We start from the raw sequence: 17,431 nt of genomic DNA on the forward strand, positions 1-17,431 counted from the left end.
AAGGGTTAGATGACGCGGGGGTGCGACAGTCGGATGGTGTTTGGTACTGTTGCGATCGGGCTGATGCGCCGGTGTCAGAAATCCAATCCCCGACTTGGTGTTCAGGCCAGTCTCGGCCCAATTGAACTTGGGCAGGTCCATACACAGTACCTCTTGTGGGCAGGTCAGGACCACCTCCCCCAGAGTCAATTGGCCGAAGACTAATGTGCCGCCCATGTCCAAATCGCCATAAATTGAACGCATGGACATTTGGACAGGGTGATTCGTACGGAGCTGGTTCGATTGACTAGCGGATTGCCAAGTTTCTGGCTTGCTCCAGCCGCAGGGTAAAGTGTTATTCTGTCTTTTTATTCCCTTTTATTTTATAGTAATTAGTCATTTGTGTGTCTTCTTATATCTTTGTATTTGCTGTAACCTTTTATCTTTTGTACATATTTTATGCACTGCCCACTTTGGGAAATTAAATCTTAAAATTAATTAGTGAACTTCTGTGTATTTAAGCACGTGCTCATATCTTCGGAGAGATTAGATCAGAGAGACTAGATTGGAGAGATTAGATTGGGTTATATTGTATTGTATTTTAGTGCCTTTAAAACGCTCGGTTAAGCTCATTGCCAATCTGTATGCAACTGCACTGTGAGTGGGCAGATTGCACGCAGATTGCAAAGGTAACAGATCTGCCAGACGGAGATCTGTATGTGTGTGGTGTCTCAACAGACCATTCTGCGGATAAACTGTTGGGTGGTGGCAGGCTACCTTTGTGGTGCGTCTGGTGTGGGGGTGTGTGGACAGTGGAAGGGTTATCAACACCGGGGTTCAAGCTAGGATAGCTGAAGGGACCTTTAGAAGGGTGTGTGATTACTAAGCTGGTCCTCAACTCTAATCAGGGCATCAGGTTGTATGTAAGATCGTATCTGCCAGTGTGTGGCCGACCAGCTGGATTGGAGTGGAGTCTCCATCTGGTGGTGGCCAGAGGTAGTGCGGGCTGTGAAAAGGTATCACGGCTGATCTTATATACGGTTTGAGATATTTAAGTGTAAATCTCTTTATTCCCCCTCTTTACCACCCTGTCTCGGCCGCACGCGTGCGTCACGGTTAGCTAGTCGCTGTGGGCGTGGCGTGTGGTGGACACGTGACAGGGTGATCGTTTTAAGCGAATCCTTGACAGTTGGTGGCAGCAGTGGGATCTGCTTAGTACATTAGTGCATGGTTTATTCATTTAACCCATGTACTAAAGGTTAGAAGCTTGGTAGAAGTGACTGACCTACAGAAGCTCACTCAGTGCATAATTTTTGTTTTGTAGAAGACATACTTGGCTATTTGCTCCCCCCCCCCCTTTCTTTGTTTTTCTTTTCTATCTTTTATTTTGGCAAAATGGCTGAGACAGTAATCAGCTACAAGAAGCAAAGTCGAGATGACCTGATGAATCTGTGCGAGATCAGAGGTATCCCGACCACAAGGGACCAGACAAAGGAGCAGATGATCCATGCCCTGGTCGAGAAAGACGGGGAGGAGCGAGACGTGGATGTGGAGCCACAGGATGTGGAACAGCCGCTTTCCCAGTCACCGGATGTGGATCGTGGTGCCATCCGAGAGAGCCAACTGGAAGCCCATTCATTGTCCCTGCGGGATGATCTACAGCTGCTGGGCCCAGTCAGTGAAGCATTACGCATCAAGTTCATTTCGGAGCGCCGGGAAGCAGAGGACAGACGAAAAGATCGGGAAGGACAATGGCGACATGAACTGGAGCTAGAAAAACTCCGGCTGCAGCAGAACCGGTCCGCTGGTAACACTGAGTCCAGGGAAGAACGGATACACAGAGTTTCCCTGGACAAATTCCCCACCATGGACGTGGATGGGGATATGGACACTTTTTTACAAGGGTTTGAGAGGACTTGTCGTCAATACCTCCTGCCCAAGGAGCAATGGGCACAGTACCTCATCCCAGGGCTGAAAGGCAAGGCCCTGGATGTGCTTCTGAGTCTTCCGGAGGGCCAAGAAAGGGACTATGAGACTCTTAAACAGGCCATTGTTAAACGGTACCAGCTCACGCCAGAGGTGTACCGCAAGCGTTTCAGGACATTGCATCGAGGTCCTAATGACAGCTACATGGACCTCGTCTGCAGTCAGCGCACTGCTTTCCAGCAATGGCTAAAGGGACTGTCCGTAAGCACCTTTGGCGCCCTACAGGAACTCATGATTAAGGACCAGTTCCTACAGACATGTCCTTTTGAGGTCAGGCAGTTTGTACTTGACCGAGATCCCAAGACAGTGGATCAAGCAGCAGAAATAGCTGACTCCTATGCGGCTAACAGAATGCCTAGCACCTGGAGGACTACTGAACCCAGCTGGAAGGGAGGAAAGGCAACCGGCCGCTCTTCTCCGGACATCCAGAAGACCAAGGCATCCAGACCTTTAGGAGCCGCCCCAACAACTGTGGATACCCGGAGAGGTTTTTTGTGCCACCGGATAGGTCATCTCAGTGTATCCTGCCCTGAGAAAAAGAAGGCTGTCCCACCTTCTACCAAGACAACCCGCCTGGAGTCTACTGTTTTGTGTGTTTCCAGGAATGCAAGAGGGCTCGCCGATAACATGCAGCCTGTCACTGTGGGTGGCAGAGTTACCACCGGCCTGAGGGACAGCGGAGCGGAGGTGACTTTAGTGCATCCAGAACTGGTGAGCCCTGAGGATCTTATTCCTGGTAAGACCATGACTGTAAAGGGGGTTGGGGGCATCAACCCAGCTGTCCCCACGGCCTGTGTTTATTTAGACTGGGGAGCTGGGAGAGGAATGAGAAAAGTGGGTGTAACAGATGCCATTCCCACGAGAGTATTATTGGGTACTGACCTGGGACGGTTGGTAGCCCATTATGAGCCATATCAAGCACCCCTAGAACCTACCTCACCACCTGAGGCCCTGGACTCATGTAAAAGACTGATTGAAGACTCCATGAAGACTGGGGATTCTGGGGAGGGTCAGAGGGTGAAGGACTGTGTACCAGGGCCTGGCTCTAGTGGATGTCTGGAGTCAAGGCCTGGAGAAGAGTTTAAAATCACAGAGGACTCTGCAACTGATAATGGTTTATGTGATGATGAATGTAATGACATGTGCAAGGCAGACCTTCCCTCTGGTGCAGTGGTGACTCGGGGTGCCCACCAGGTGGCCCCGGACCAGTCATTGCCCACTGCTACAGAGGAACTGTCTGTGGAAGGGCCCAATCTAGCTGGGTTGGACCCTTGTGAACATGGCCCAGAGGGCCTAAGGTCTCCTCAGACTGTTGTCCACCTGGCACCTGTGGCAGATAGCTCTGAGTCCCCTGGAGCTGTGAGAATTGACGGCAGCCCAGAGGATCTCAGGGGTCTGGCTGAAGGACCGCCAGTGGTGGATAGCAGGATGGGGGTGCATGGGGAAAAGGAATTTGGTTGTTTACCCCTATGTAAAGCAACAGAATGTTCTTCTGAAGTCCCCAGGGAAAAGGCACATTGGGTTTCAGTAGACCAGTGTTGTGTGCCCCTCGCCCCTTGTGGGATGAAGTTCTCTGTTGTCTGCTCCCCTGACACCACAGATACCACTAATGCCATTTTGGATCCTGGGCTGTGGTGCACAGAGGAGGGACCACAGTGTGAGGGTTTAAGTCTGATTCATTCTGACTCTACCCCCTCAGTAGCTGTGGCTGATGACACCAAGTTCCCAGAGGCTGTTACATCTGATGCCAGCCCAGAGGAACTCATGGGTGCTGACAGACGCTCTGCTGAGGACGGGGTAGAAGTGTGTGACTTGGGTCAGAGGACAACCCCTAGTGGAATTTTTCCTTCTGTAACCTTCCCCTCTGTCACCACAGTCATGGGTGCTGCCAGTGCAGACTCATTTCTGTGTGTTGCAGAGGGAAGTCTGCAGGATGTTGGGGCAAATTCAGCCCAATCAGTGTCTTCCACCTCAGCAGCTGCAGCTGACATCACTGAGTCCTTCCAGGCTGATAGGTTTGAGGTTGGCCTGGAGGAGCTCAGGTGTGGTGCTGGCAGATGTTCTGCTGAGGAGGACAGAGTAGAAGGGTGTGGCACGGGTCAGAGGATGACCCCTGGTGGAGTAAAGTCTGTGGATTTATCCTTTGTCCCCACAGCTATGAGTATCATGATTGAGGACTCATTGCTGTGCACAGCAAGGGGAGGATCACAGGATGATGGGGGAACATTGACCCCCTCTGAATCTGCTTTCTCAGAGGCTGGAGCTGACAACCCTGTATTCTTGCTGGCTGATAGGTTTGATGTCAGCCCGGAGGAACTCAGGGGTTGTGCTGACCGGTCTCTGGCTGAGGCAGAAAGAGCAGAAGTGTGGGAGACAGGTCCAAGGGTGGAGGTTCTGGTATCCAAGCCATGGAACCAGGTCCAGATCACCCAGGAACAACCTTATGTCAGGCTCAGGCATCTGGGTGTCGCAGCCAATGGCGAACCACCAGATGACCCTGGCCAGTGGCTGGAAATGTTGACAGTGCACAATGACAGGTTTGCCAGTACCCGTCCAGTTGATAGTCGGGGGCCAGCAGATGAAATGGATCCGCAGGGGGATCTGCTGGCCAGTGGTGACCCAAACCCTTTGGGATCAGTCAGAGAGCTGGGCAGAAGCCCTTCCCCATCGGCAGGGGGATGGGCTGAGCTGTCAGCGGTGTCAAACTTTAGTTGGGAGAACTTCCCCCCCCCCCAACCTAGGGAACCTTCTATGTAGACGCGTTAGCCGACCCATTTAGGCTCAGCTATGCGTCATCTGGAAGAGGGGAGATGTAATGTACATGTAAGATTTATTGTAACGGACATGTAAGATTTGAGTGGAAATATGGTATCATAGCCATGACAGGTTGAGTAGATTAGATTATGTCAGGCCCTTTCATTACAAAGGTGTGTGCAGGAACAGTCTGGTCATTAAGGATGTACATTGAGCCCCTGGGCAGTAGGGAAATTAATAGAAGATACAAACAAATGGTCTGGGGTCAGATGTGTATTATACACAATTCCTCAATAGGCCTTACAGACCCAATCATCATTTAGCATTAATTAGTCTAAAGCCAGGTTCCTGGAGGTGACAACTTTTGTGTGTCAATCAGGTTATCACCTTCTGGGAAAGTCAGTGACAGCAGACAGACTGTCTGCCCTTTGTAGAAAGTTCTATAAGTAATATTCACATCAAAGAAGTATGTTTAATCTCTTATAAAAGCCAAAATATTAGTTGGAGAGAGATGGAAATGCTTCCTTTGTGCAGACCAATCTGTGCGCTACATTTACATATAAGAATCATATTTGTGGCTTGGGGAGGAAGCCAGGGAAATGCATGGAAGGGTTAGATGACGCGGGGGTGCGACAGTCGGATGGTGTTTGGTACTGTTGCGATCGGGCTGATGCGCCGGTGTCAGAAATCCAATCCCCGACTTGGTGTTCAGGCCAGTCTCGGCCCAATTGAACTTGGGCAGGTCCATACACAGTACCTCTTGTGGGCAGGTCAGGACCACCTCCCCCAGAGTCAATTGGCCGAAGACTAATGTGCCGCCCATGTCCAAATCGCCATAAATTGAACGCATGGACATTTGGACAGGGTGATTCGTACGGAGCTGGTTCGATTGACTAGCGGATTGCCAAGTTTCTGGCTTGCTCCAGCCGCAGGGTAAAGTGTTATTCTGTCTTTTTATTCCCTTTTATTTTATAGTAATTAGTCATTTGTGTGTCTTCTTATATCTTTGTATTTGCTGTAACCTTTTATCTTTTGTACATATTTTATGCACTGCCCACTTTGGGAAATTAAATCTTAAAATTAATTAGTGAACTTCTGTGTATTTAAGCACGTGCTCATATCTTCGGAGAGATTAGATCAGAGAGACTAGATTGGAGAGATTAGATTGGGTTATATTGTATTGTATTTTAGTGCCTTTAAAACGCTCGGTTAAGCTCATTGCCAATCTGTATGCAACTGCACTGTGAGTGGGCAGATTGCACGCAGATTGCAAAGGTAACAGATCTGCCAGACGGAGATCTGTATGTGTGTGGTGTCTCAACAGACCATTCTGCGGATAAACTGTTGGGTGGTGGCAGGCTACCTTTGTGGTGCGTCTGGTGTGGGGGTGTGTGGACAGTGGAAGGGTTATCAACACCGGGGTTCAAGCTAGGATAGCTGAAGGGACCTTTAGAAGGGTGTGTGATTACTAAGCTGGTCCTCAACTCTAATCAGGGCATCAGGTTGTATGTAAGATCGTATCTGCCAGTGTGTGGCCGACCAGCTGGATTGGAGTGGAGTCTCCATCTGGTGGTGGCCAGAGGTAGTGCGGGCTGTGAAAAGGTATCACGGCTGATCTTATATACGGTTTGAGATATTTAAGTGTAAATCTCTTTATTCCCCCTCTTTACCACCCTGTCTCGGCCGCACGCGTGCGTCACGGTTAGCTAGTCGCTGTGGGCGTGGCGTGTGGTGGACACGTGACAGGGTGATCGTTTTAAGCGAATCCTTGACAACAGGTGACGGGCGTACACAGGTGACGGGAGTACACAGGTGACGGGTGTACACAGGTGGCGGGTGTACACAGGTGACGGGCGTACACAGGTGATGGTGTACATAGATGATAGGTGTACACAGGTGACGGGCGTACATAGATGATAGGTGTACATAGGTGATGGGCGTACATAGATGATAGGTGTACATAGGTGATGGGCGTACATAGATGATAGATGTACATAGGTGACGGGAGTACATAGATGATAGGTGTACATAGGTGACGGGCGTACATAGATGATAAATGTACATAGGTGATGGGCGTACATAGATGATAGGTGTACATAGGTGACGGGCGTACATAGATGATAGGTGTACATAGGTGACGGGCGTACATAGATGATGTACATAGGCGATGGGTTGTGCCTCTTAGGCCCTCTCTGTTGCTTTATGAAAATAGTTTTCAATAGTCTGAAAATGTTGGTAGTAAACTCTGTATATATTGTATATTCTGGACATGACTGTACATTCCTTTTGTTTTCTGTTGTATGACTGTACTATGGTTATGTTTTTTACTTTTGTATAAAATTCTGTTGCTTGATTCTTTTAAATAAAAGATCAATTGTGCCCCATCATTGGTGTCAATGGGAGGAATAGTGCCCCATCATTGGTGTCAGTGGGAGGAATAGTGCCCCATCATTGGTGTCAGTGGGAGGAATAGTGCCCCATCATTGGTGTCAGTGGGAGGAATAGTGCCCCATCATTGGTGTCAGTGGGAGGAATAGTGTCCCCTCATTGGTGTCAGTGGGAGGAATAGTGCCCCATTCTTGGTGTCAGTGGGAGGAATAGCCGATCAGCTGTCTTCCTTCTCCGGCCACTCTCCTTCTATTCACTGGCTCTGGCTGGTCCCTCACTCCGATCAGCTTCTTCGATCTTCACGCTGCCACTCTGCTCCTCCTCTCCATGCTCCGCCTCCTCGCCGGTGATTGGCCGCCTGTGTGTTTTCCCTTTGCTACAAATCCAGCAATCACCGGCGAGGAGGAGGAGCTTGGAGAGGGAGGGACAGGGGAAGGATTGTCTTTGAGCTCTAATACCCGCCTTTGCAGAGCACTGGAAGACTTGCCGGAAAAGGGGACCATTGGCTGAAACGCATCGCTCCGCACGAGGAAGCCACACTCCAACAAATCACCACTCCTAGCACACCTCCCCAAATTTCCCCTCCTAGAACAGTTCTTGCTCCCAGCTGCCCCCCCCCCCAATTCCCCCTCCCAACACAAATCCCCTCCCCCCCAGAGTCACATGATAACACAGTGCCCAGGGCAGCCGCTCCTCCTGCCCACCCCTAGTCCCGGTCTTGCTGACATATATGCATTTCATCTGCTCATTTTCACTGTTTTCTTGTATGTCAGATTTAACACACTTGAGTTGTTCTACAGCAAGGGTCTCCAAACTATGGCCCTCCAGCTGTTGAAGTACTACAAGTCCCATTATGCCTCTGTCTCTGGGAGTCTTGCCTGTGGCTATCAGAGTCTTGCAAGGCCTCATGGGACTTGCAGTTCCTCAACACCTGGAGGGCCATAGCTTGGAGACTCCTGGTCTAGAGTTACAGAGGAGATAGTTGGTGGCTCATTCATGGATCAATCACTGGGAGTGAGCAGCGTGCCGTATTTTGTACTGATCGGTGGCGTGGAGCATGGTCGGAGCATCGTTGGTCTGGGACTTTCATTGAGAGCCGTTTGTTCCATCTGCGTCAGGATCATTTGCTAACCCTATAATTATGGGGCCACATAAAAACCTCCCGGGTAGCTCTAGCCCTTAGTCTAAATGCAAACCCATATCAAGGCACCCCAGTTTATACACTTGTCTTCTTCCACCCATTTCAAGAATATATCCATTCCCCATTACCCAACGGATGATCAGTTATTTTACAGGGTCAACAATATTTCCTTTCGAAGTCAATCATTTCCCGCTCAATACCTGTACTGGGATAAGGCTCCTTCAGTGGTTGCAGAGTATTATTTATACCAGTGGTCTCTAAACCAGTGGTGTAACTAGAACCTTCAGGGCCCTGGTACAAGAAACCATGAAGGGCCCCCCTACCCCTGGCTGGGGCCCTTCCCTCTGATCCTGGGGCCTGGGGAGCAGCAGGACTTGGATAGGAGGGACGGTATGTAGAGGAACCGATGCCCTTCATTTTCCTCCTGCAGTCGCTGTTACAGGAAGAAAATGGAGGGCATCGGTTCCTCTATATGCCGCCCCCACTGCCCCTCCTATTAATGTGTACATGGGTGCTGTATGGGCTTCCTGGAACATGGGGTCGGGTCACAATTGCGACCCCTGTAGTTACGCCACTGGTCACATATAAACTCTATTGTCATTGGGGGAGTATTACCGGGTATAAATACACCCCCAGGGTCAGTCAAAGATTGGAGGTGGGTCATATTATATATTTATATATATATATATATCATATATAAAATATTGTTCCTTAACACCCCCCACTCTTGGAGGTCAGTCATAGATGGTAGTCGGGTGTAAGTAAAACTTTGTTTTCCCTCCCCCCCACTTCTGGGCTTGTAGTTCAGCCTTCTCTGGATCCCCTTCCCCATGACAGGTCCTCTTTACCCCTCCCACTGACTGGTGTATGGCTCAGGAAAAGGATGGTGGGGTAGGCACAAGGACAGGGGGGTGGGATTACCAATCTCTAATCCCCTTCCCCCAAGACAGGTCCTCTATACCCCTCCCACTGACTGGTGTATGGCTCAGGAAAAGGATGGTGGGGTTACCAATCTCTAATCCCCTCCCCCAAGACAGGTCCTCTTTACCCCACCCACTGACAGGTGTAAGGCTCCGGGACAGGAGGGCAGAGCTGGCTCAGTGAGAGAGGGCAGGGTTACAAGTCTCTAAACCCTCATGACACCTCCTCTTTCCCCCCTCCCACTGACCGTAAATGGCTCATGGAAGGGGGGGGGCAGGGTGGGCTCAGGGGAGTGGGGCGGGGTTAATATTAACCCGACCATGCTGTCACAGGCCTAGGTGGCCCTTGGTTGCTGTCGGCTCCTCTCCCGCACTACCAGACCATCATGTCCCAATCCCCCCCTCCATCACCACCCCGCTCCCTCCAGTGATCCCTCACACAGTGCTGAGCACTGCGAACTTCAATCGGCAGATGAATGCGGAGCATATCAGTGAGGTGGTGCGGGAGTTCCTTAGGCATTTGTAGGACAAGCTGGACATCGCACACAGACCTGGCAGCAGGACCTGGATAGGATTGGCGACTTATAGAGGAACTGATGCCCTCCACTTTCCTCCTGCAGCTGTCGCCCCCACCGCCCCTCCTATGCAGGTGTACAACAGGCCGCAAAGGCCCCCTGGAGCATGAGGCCAGGTTGCAACTGCAACCCCTATAGTTACGCACCTGCTACAAACTGTGGCCTGCAGGCAGATGCAGCTTGCAGTTTCCCTTTACTTTGCTCCTGAGGCACTATTCCTCCCTCTGATACAAGGCACAATTCCTTCCACTGACACCAGGGATAGGGGAACTATTCCTCTCACTGACACCAATGATGGAGTACTATTCCTTCCACTGACAACAACAATGGGGCATTATTCTTTCAAGTGCAATTGAACGTGGCATGGTTATTGGTGCCAGACGGGCTGGTCTGATTATTTAAAAAACTGCTGATCTACTGGGATTTTCATGCACAACCAGAGGCGGACTGACCACTTGGAAACTCGGGCACTGCCCGAGGGCCCGGGGTCAGTAGGGGGCCTCATGAGATGCCCCTGGCACCTTTTTTATAGGCTTTTTTGAGTTTGGGCAAGGACACAGGGGCCCCATGATCCCCTATTGCCCCATGAGTTGTCAGTCCGCCCCTGAGCACAACCATCTCTAGAGTTTACAGAGAATGGTCTTAAAAAGAGAAAATATCCAGTGAGCGGCAGTTGTGTGGTGGAAAATTCCTTGTTGATGTCACAGGAGAATGGGCAGACTGGTTAGAGATGATAGAAAGGCAACAGTGATTCAAATAACCCCTCGTTACAACCAAGGTATGCAGAATACCATCTCTGAATGCACAACTCATCCAACCTTGAAGCAGATGGGCTACAGCAGCAAAAGACCACACCGGGTGCCACTCCCAACCACTAAGAATAGGAAACGGAGGCTACAATTCACACAGCCTCAACATAATTGGACAATAGAAGATAAGAAAAACATTGCCTGCCCTGAGGAGTCCTGGATTTCAGCTGCAACATTCAGATGGTAGGGTCAACATTTTGCATAAACAACATGAAAGCATGGATCCATTCTGCCTTGTGTCCACAGTTCATGGATGTGCAGTAATTGTGTGATGCTACCATGTCAATATGGACCAAAATCTCTGAGGAATGTTTCCAACACCTTGTTCAATCTATGCCACGAAGAATGGAGGCAGTTCTGAAGGCAAAAGGGGGTCCAAATCTGTACTAGCAAGGTGGACCCAATGGAGAGTGTAGAGTACTGGTTTACTAAGGTTTGTGACATTCAACAGATGGAAACTCTCACCTTGTCTTTGAGAGACCAGGCCAAAAAATATTTTCAGACATGGACCCCCTCCCTTCTCTGTAGGGGATAAAAGTCCCAGAGAACAAATTACCTCCCAACTCCACACTCTTCTCTATGGGTGGAATATACTAAGCTCCAATCAGCAGCATCCATTTTGCAAGCTAGGTGGGGAGTTTGGAATAGGAGACTTTCCTTGGACCACCCCTGATAACTGTCCGTCTCTCCCTAGATATTTATTTCTGATGTTTCCAACACCTTGTTTAATCTATGCCATGAAGAATTAAAGCAGTTCTGAAGGCAAAAGGGGGGTCAAACCCAGTACTAGCAAGGTGGACCTAATAAAGTGGCTGGGACGTGTATAAAAGAATCAATTTTATTCAAATATATATCTTTAAAATGTAGACATGATGTCAGATTGTGCATAAGATAAAATCACGAATATCATAAATCTTCCAATGCATTACTGTATGCCCTTGAACGTAGGTCTACGCGTTTCACGGTTTCATCCGGTTCTTCAGGACCAACAAGGAGTATTGATAGTAGAAAGGTTTAAAAGATTATACAATCAAGTAAAAAAAATCAATTCCGGGATATACAAGTAGGCACATCGTTTGGTGGAGTGGTATGTTAACCCACTTAGGCTCATGTATAGATGGTTCTAAATAGTTGACATTGGACCCAGACTCAAGATAGCATTTAAGCCTTCTATCACATAAAATCACAGCGTACAACGGGGCAGTCAACGCCTCAAAGAGAACAAGTCAAGTTGAATGCGACTAAATACTATGAGCTTTGCCTGTCCACCAATTCACTGATTTTATTTGCTCTACTTTTTTTTGTATTGGTCAAGAAAAAAAAAACCAGTAAGTAGCTGTAGGCATAAACATATATTTTCCCACCTACTTTCTATCTGTTCTCTATTTGGGACTATCCTGATTGACAACTGTGTCAAAGCTGGCACCTGCTCCTTGACATTGAATATTACTTTTAATATTACATTTTTTAATGGCTTCTTCCAGCATTTTAATTCTCTCCATGAATCCACTCTTTCCTTCCAGCCCCTCTTTTTGGATGAGTAGCCGGATGTAATCCACAGCAGACATTGGGTTCGGCTTTAAGGCGATCTCCTGGAGACGTTTGAGGATCTTGGCAACCTTCTGAATAAGATCCTGGGCTTCATCCTCTGCCTTCTTAATGTCATCCTTCAATTTTTGGAGAACCTTTTCCGGGGTCATCGTCTTCTTCTCCTCCTTTTCATATCTTTCTTTTACTTCAAAATAACTTTTAATTTTTTTGTTAACGAGAGTTTGCCAGTAAGATGCTTCTGAAAAGTGTGTGGCAGACTTATGTCCGCACACACGACAATTTCCCTTCACATTAAAAACTTCACAAAAATAAACCAGGGAGTCAAAATACACGAGGCAGTCTCGGTGACATGTAGAGTTGCACTCACGACAGTTGGTTGAGTATTCATTCTCAGACTCTATCTTTTTTTTTACGGTTTCTGTCACCTCAAATTGAAAATGCTCGTTCTTTTCAATATCCGTCTTGTGTTCATGCAGATTTTTTTTGGTTTCTTCCAGTTCATGCTGTTTAAACATTGCCTCCTCAATTTTTTGGACAAGTCCATCCAAAACTACCTCCAAAGCATGTCTTTCTGCTAAAACTTTCTTTGTTAAGTTTAAATTTTTACTGGCTATTCCAGGCAAAAAGTGTAAAAGAAATTCCTTAATGCTCCTCATTCCCATCATCCACTGTATTTCATGAGTCATGCACGCATAGTCATCCACTTTTTCGGAGTGGTTATTAGCGTACACCATGCTGTTGTTGACCTTAAAATACACAGGTTTTCCATCTTTAGATTTGGCACAGGGAACGTCAGCTTCCACAATTGCCGAGAGGACGTTTGGTTCCTGGACGTCGGCAAAAGTTGTGAAGAAGACTATATTATCCTTGATGTCATTACCAAATATAGACAAAACATTGTCATAGATGTACACCTGTGTTGGAGTTAACCGAGCCAAAGTAGACTGGACCACAAAGCAAATAGCATCAATTTCCGTAAATTTGCATTTGGAAAAAAATTCTCTTATCTTCTGCATGATTTTCTCATCGTAGCTTATCCCTCTGGTGTCTCCAAACCCCGGAGTGTCAATGATGGTTATGGAGTACGGGATTTGGAAGTTATCTTCGTGGTTGATCTGGTAGATGGTGACACTTGATGTTTGGCTGTGAGCTTGAGTCCTCTCACTACTCTCCTCAATTAGTTGGAGGCGATGATCATCCTTCCAATCCACACCAAAGATACAGTTGACCATAGTGTTAATCAAGGTTGTTTTACCAGATCCGGTTTCCCCAACCATCATGATCACTTTGTTTTTCTTATCGGCCTTTGGTGTTCCATATTCCCATATCTTCTGGTGCTGCACACGCTGCATGTTCATCTTGTAAATGGTCAGGAATCCAGCCTTGCTTTTGCTGCTCAAGTACTTGTTTAGTTTCAGTAGTAGAGACTTTTTACAATCTTCTACTATAGAAAAAACTCCTTGTTTACCTATAAAATCAAGAAACAATTATTGACAACTTCTTTATACGGTAAAAATAAGAAGTCACCAAACATTGAAAATTATACAAAGGAGAACAACCCAACAGGTTATGGTGAGGTGGGCTAAAATGAACCAAACCCCACCCTCCCATTTAATTTGTGAGAAACACAGTAGAGCCTTCTAATACCTGTCATTGGCTCCCACTACCATTCCGCTTTCAAACTAGAACCAGTATAATCACCGTTAGGGAAAGGCAAAGGGAGGGGGGGCAAGAAGGGTGGATTCAGAGAGAAATGTAAGGACTAAGTAGGGGTAATTGGGGAACAAACAAAACTAAGTTCAAAAGGTGGGGTATCAAACACTGGGATGCCAATGATAGGTGAATATGGTGGGATTCAGGGTTGGATCTAGCTGGTCTTATATGAGGGTGCAGTAAAAAATGTTAGGGGACAGAGGATAGGAGGTCAGCAGGGCAGCATGCAAAAACAGGAATCAGTAGCAGAGTGTACTGGGGGTCAGCAGGGCAGAGGACAGGAATTATCAGAGCAAAGGGCAGAGATCAGTAGTTGCAGGACAGTGTACAGGGGGTCAGCAGGGCAGAGGACGGTCAGTCAGCAAAATGGAGGACAAGGGTCAGTATGGTAGGGTATTGCAGGAGACAGCAGTTTGTAGGCCAGTATACAGGGGGTCAGCAGGGCAGAGGACAAGAATTATCAGAGCAAAGGGCAGAGATCAGCAGTTGTAGGGCAGTGTACAGGGGGTCAGTAGGGCAGAGGATGAGAAGTCAGCAAAGCGGAGGACAGGGGTCAGTATGGTAGTGTATTGCTGGGTTCAGCAGTTTGTAGGCCAGTATACAGGGGGTCAGCAGGGCAGAGGACAGGAATTATCAGAGCAAAGGGCAGAGATCAGCAGTTGTAGGGCAATGTACAGGGGGTCAGCAGGGCAGAGGAAAGGAATTATCAGAGCAAAGGGCAGAGATCAGCAGTTGTAGGGCAGTGTACAGTGGGTCAGCAGGGCAGAGGAAAGGAATTATCAGAGCAAGGGGCAGAGATCAGCAGTTGTAGGACAGTGTACAGGGGGTCAGCAGGGCAGAGGACAGGAATTATCAGAGCAAAGGGCAGAGATCAGCAGTTGTAGGGCAGTGTACAGGGGGTCAGCAGGGCAGAGGAAAGGAATTATCAGAGCAAAGGGCAGAGATCAGCAGTTGTAGGGCAGTGTACAGGGGGTCAGCAGGGCAGAGGACAGGCAGTCAGCAGAGAGGATGACAAGGGTCAGTATGGTAGTGTATTGCAGAGTTCAGCAGTTTGTATGCCAGTGTACAGGGGGTCAGCAGGGCAGAGGACAGGAATTATCAGAGCAAAGGGCAGAGATCAGCAGTTGTAGGGCAATGTACAGGGGGTCAGCAGGGCAGAGGACAGGCAGTCAGAAGGGGAGTGGACAGGGGTCAGTATGGCAGTGTACGCGGGGTCAGCAGGGCAGAGGACGGTTAGTCAGAAGGGGAGTGGACAGGGGTCAGTGTGGCAGTGTACGTGGGGTCAGCAGGGCAGAGGACATACAGTCAGGTCCATAAATATTGGGACATTGACACAATTCTAACATTTTTGGCTCTATACACCACCACAATGGATTTGAAATGAAACGAGCAAGATGTGCTTTAACTGCAGACTGTCAGCTTTAATTTGAGGGTATTTACATCCAAATCAGGTGAACCGTGTAGGAATTACAACAGTTTGCATATGTGCCTCCCACTTGTTAAGGGACCAAAAGTAATGGGACAATTGGCTTCTCAGCTGTTCCATGGTCAGGTGTGCGTTATTCCCTCATTATCCCAATTACAATGAGCAGATAAAAGGTCCAGAGTTCATTTCAAGTGTGCTATTTGCATTTGGAATCTGTTGCTGTCAACTCTCAAGATGAGATCCAAAGAGCTGTCACTATCAGTGAAGCCATCATTAGGCTAAAAAAACAAAACAAACCCATCAGAGAGATAGCAAAAACATTGGGCGTGGCCAAAACAACTGTTTGGAACATTCTTAAAAAGAAGGAACGCACCGGAGAGCTCAGCAACACCAAAAGACCCGGAAGACCACGGAAAACAACTGTGGTGGATGAGCGAAGAATTCTTTCCCTGGTGAAGAAAACACCCTTCACAACAGTTGGCCAGATCAAGAACACCCTCCAGGAGGTAGGTGTATGTGTGTCAAAGTCACCAATCAAGAGAAGACTTCACCAGAGTGAATACAGAGGGTTCACCACAAGATGGAAACCATTGGTGAGCCTCAAAAACAGGAAGGCCAGATTAGAGTTTGCCAAACGACAACTAAAAAAGCCTTCACAGTTCTGGAACAACATCCTATGGACAGATGAGACCGACATCAACTTGTACCAGAGTGATGGGAAGAGAAGAGGATGGAGAAGGAACTGCTCATGATCCTAAGCATACCACCTCATCAGTGATCATGGTGGTGGTAGTGTCATGGCGTGGGCATGTATGGCTGCCAATGGAACTGCTTCTCTTGTATTTATTGATGATGTGACTGCTGACAGAAGCAGCCGGATGAATTGTGAAGTGTTTCGGGGATATTATCTGCTCATATTCAGCCAAATGCTTCACAACTCATTGGACGCTTCACAGTGCAGATGGACAATGACCCAAAGCAGACTGCAAAAGCAACCAAAGAAGTGGAATGTTCTGCAATGGCCAAGTCAATCACCTGACCTGAATCCGATTGAGCATTTCACTTGCTGAAGACAAAACTGAAGGGAAAATGCCCCAAGAACAAGCAGGAACTGAAGACAGTTGCAGTAGAGGCCTGGCAGAGCATCACCAGGGATGAAACCCAGCGTCTGGGGATGTCTATGCGTTCCACACTTCAGGCTGTAATTGACTGCAAAGGATTTTCAACAAAGTATTAAAAAGTGAAAGTTTGATGTATGATTATTATTCTGTCCCATTACTTTTGGTCCCTTAACAAGTGGGAGGCACATATGCCAACTGTTGTAATTCCTACACCGTTCACCTGATTTGGATGTAAATACTAGAGATGAGCGAATCGAAGTAGGCGAAGTGGAATTCGTTTCGAATATTGGAAAAATTTCGATTCGCGCCGAATCCGAAAATTAGCATACTTCGGATGCGCGAATCGAAATTTTTCCTAAAATGGCGGCGACATGTGCGGCGACGGAGCGGGGATGTCTGGGAAGGCGCGCAGACAAGGCGCGCTGACCCATAATGCATTCATTAATGACATGTGATCGCATTAGCCAATCAGCAGCCAGCCAGCCAGCCAGCACTGTGTAATGGTCGAGCTATAAATGGCGGCCATTTTAGAATTCTCCATTTGCCTCCAGTCATTCAAGAGAGGCAGACCGCTCTGTATTAGGGACAGAGTTAGGGCCACAGAAACGTTACTTAGGGACAGAGAATCGTTACTTAGGGCCACAGAATCGTTACTTAGGGCCACAGAATCGTTACTTAGGGACACAGAATTGTTACTGAGGGACACAGAATTGTTACTGAGGGCCACAGAACCGTTACTTAGGGCCACAGAAACGTTACTCAGGGACACAGAATTGTTACTGAGGGACACAGAACCGTTACTTAGGGACACAGAATTGTTACTCAGGGACAGACACAGAATTGTTACTGAGGGACACAGAATTGTTACTGAGGGCCACAGAACCGTTACTTAGGGCCACAGAAACGTTACTCAGGGACACAGAATTGTTACTGAGGGCCACAGAACCGTTACTTAGGGCCACAGAAACGTTACTTAGGGCCACAGAATTGTTACTCAGGGACAGACACAGAATTGTTACTGAGGGACACAGAATTGTTACTGAGGGCCACAGAACCGTTACTTAGGGC

At 48.0% G+C, this 17,431-nt stretch overlaps 2 protein-coding genes across 2 annotated transcripts in view; one reads left to right on the forward strand and one right to left on the reverse strand.

The window, feature by feature from the left end:
- Positions 1-1,374: 1,374 nt before the first annotated feature.
- Positions 1,375-4,722, forward strand: LOC149449813 (uncharacterized). The gene has a single exon (XM_089692733.1). It carries the CDS (start codon positions 1,375-1,377, stop codon positions 4,720-4,722), a length of 3,348 nt encoding a protein of 1,115 aa, XP_089548859.1.
- A 6,654-nt stretch (positions 4,723-11,376) lies between these two features.
- The window catches only part of LOC149449814 (uncharacterized), a 29,066-nt gene continuing 23,011 nt past the window's right edge, over positions 11,377-17,431 (reverse strand). Inside the window, exon 2 of the mRNA XM_089692731.1 lies at positions 11,377-13,571. Within this exon, the coding sequence (XP_089548857.1) occupies positions 11,935-13,571 (1,637 nt within the window). The 3' untranslated portion in view covers positions 11,377-11,934. The remainder of the gene's footprint in view (positions 13,572-17,431) is intronic.

This window comes from Staurois parvus, unplaced genomic scaffold, assembly GCF_062004578.1.
Source record: "Staurois parvus isolate SC_StPar_1 unplaced genomic scaffold, SC_StPar_1.0 ptg000603l, whole genome shotgun sequence".
Classification (NCBI taxonomy): domain Eukaryota; kingdom Metazoa; phylum Chordata; class Amphibia; order Anura; family Ranidae; genus Staurois; species Staurois parvus.

Excerpts from the sequence above, each read along its gene's own strand:
- LOC149449813 (XM_089692733.1), top strand. The coding sequence starts at position 1,375 with ATGGCTGAGACAGTAATCAGCTACAAGAAGCAAAGTCGAGATGACCTG.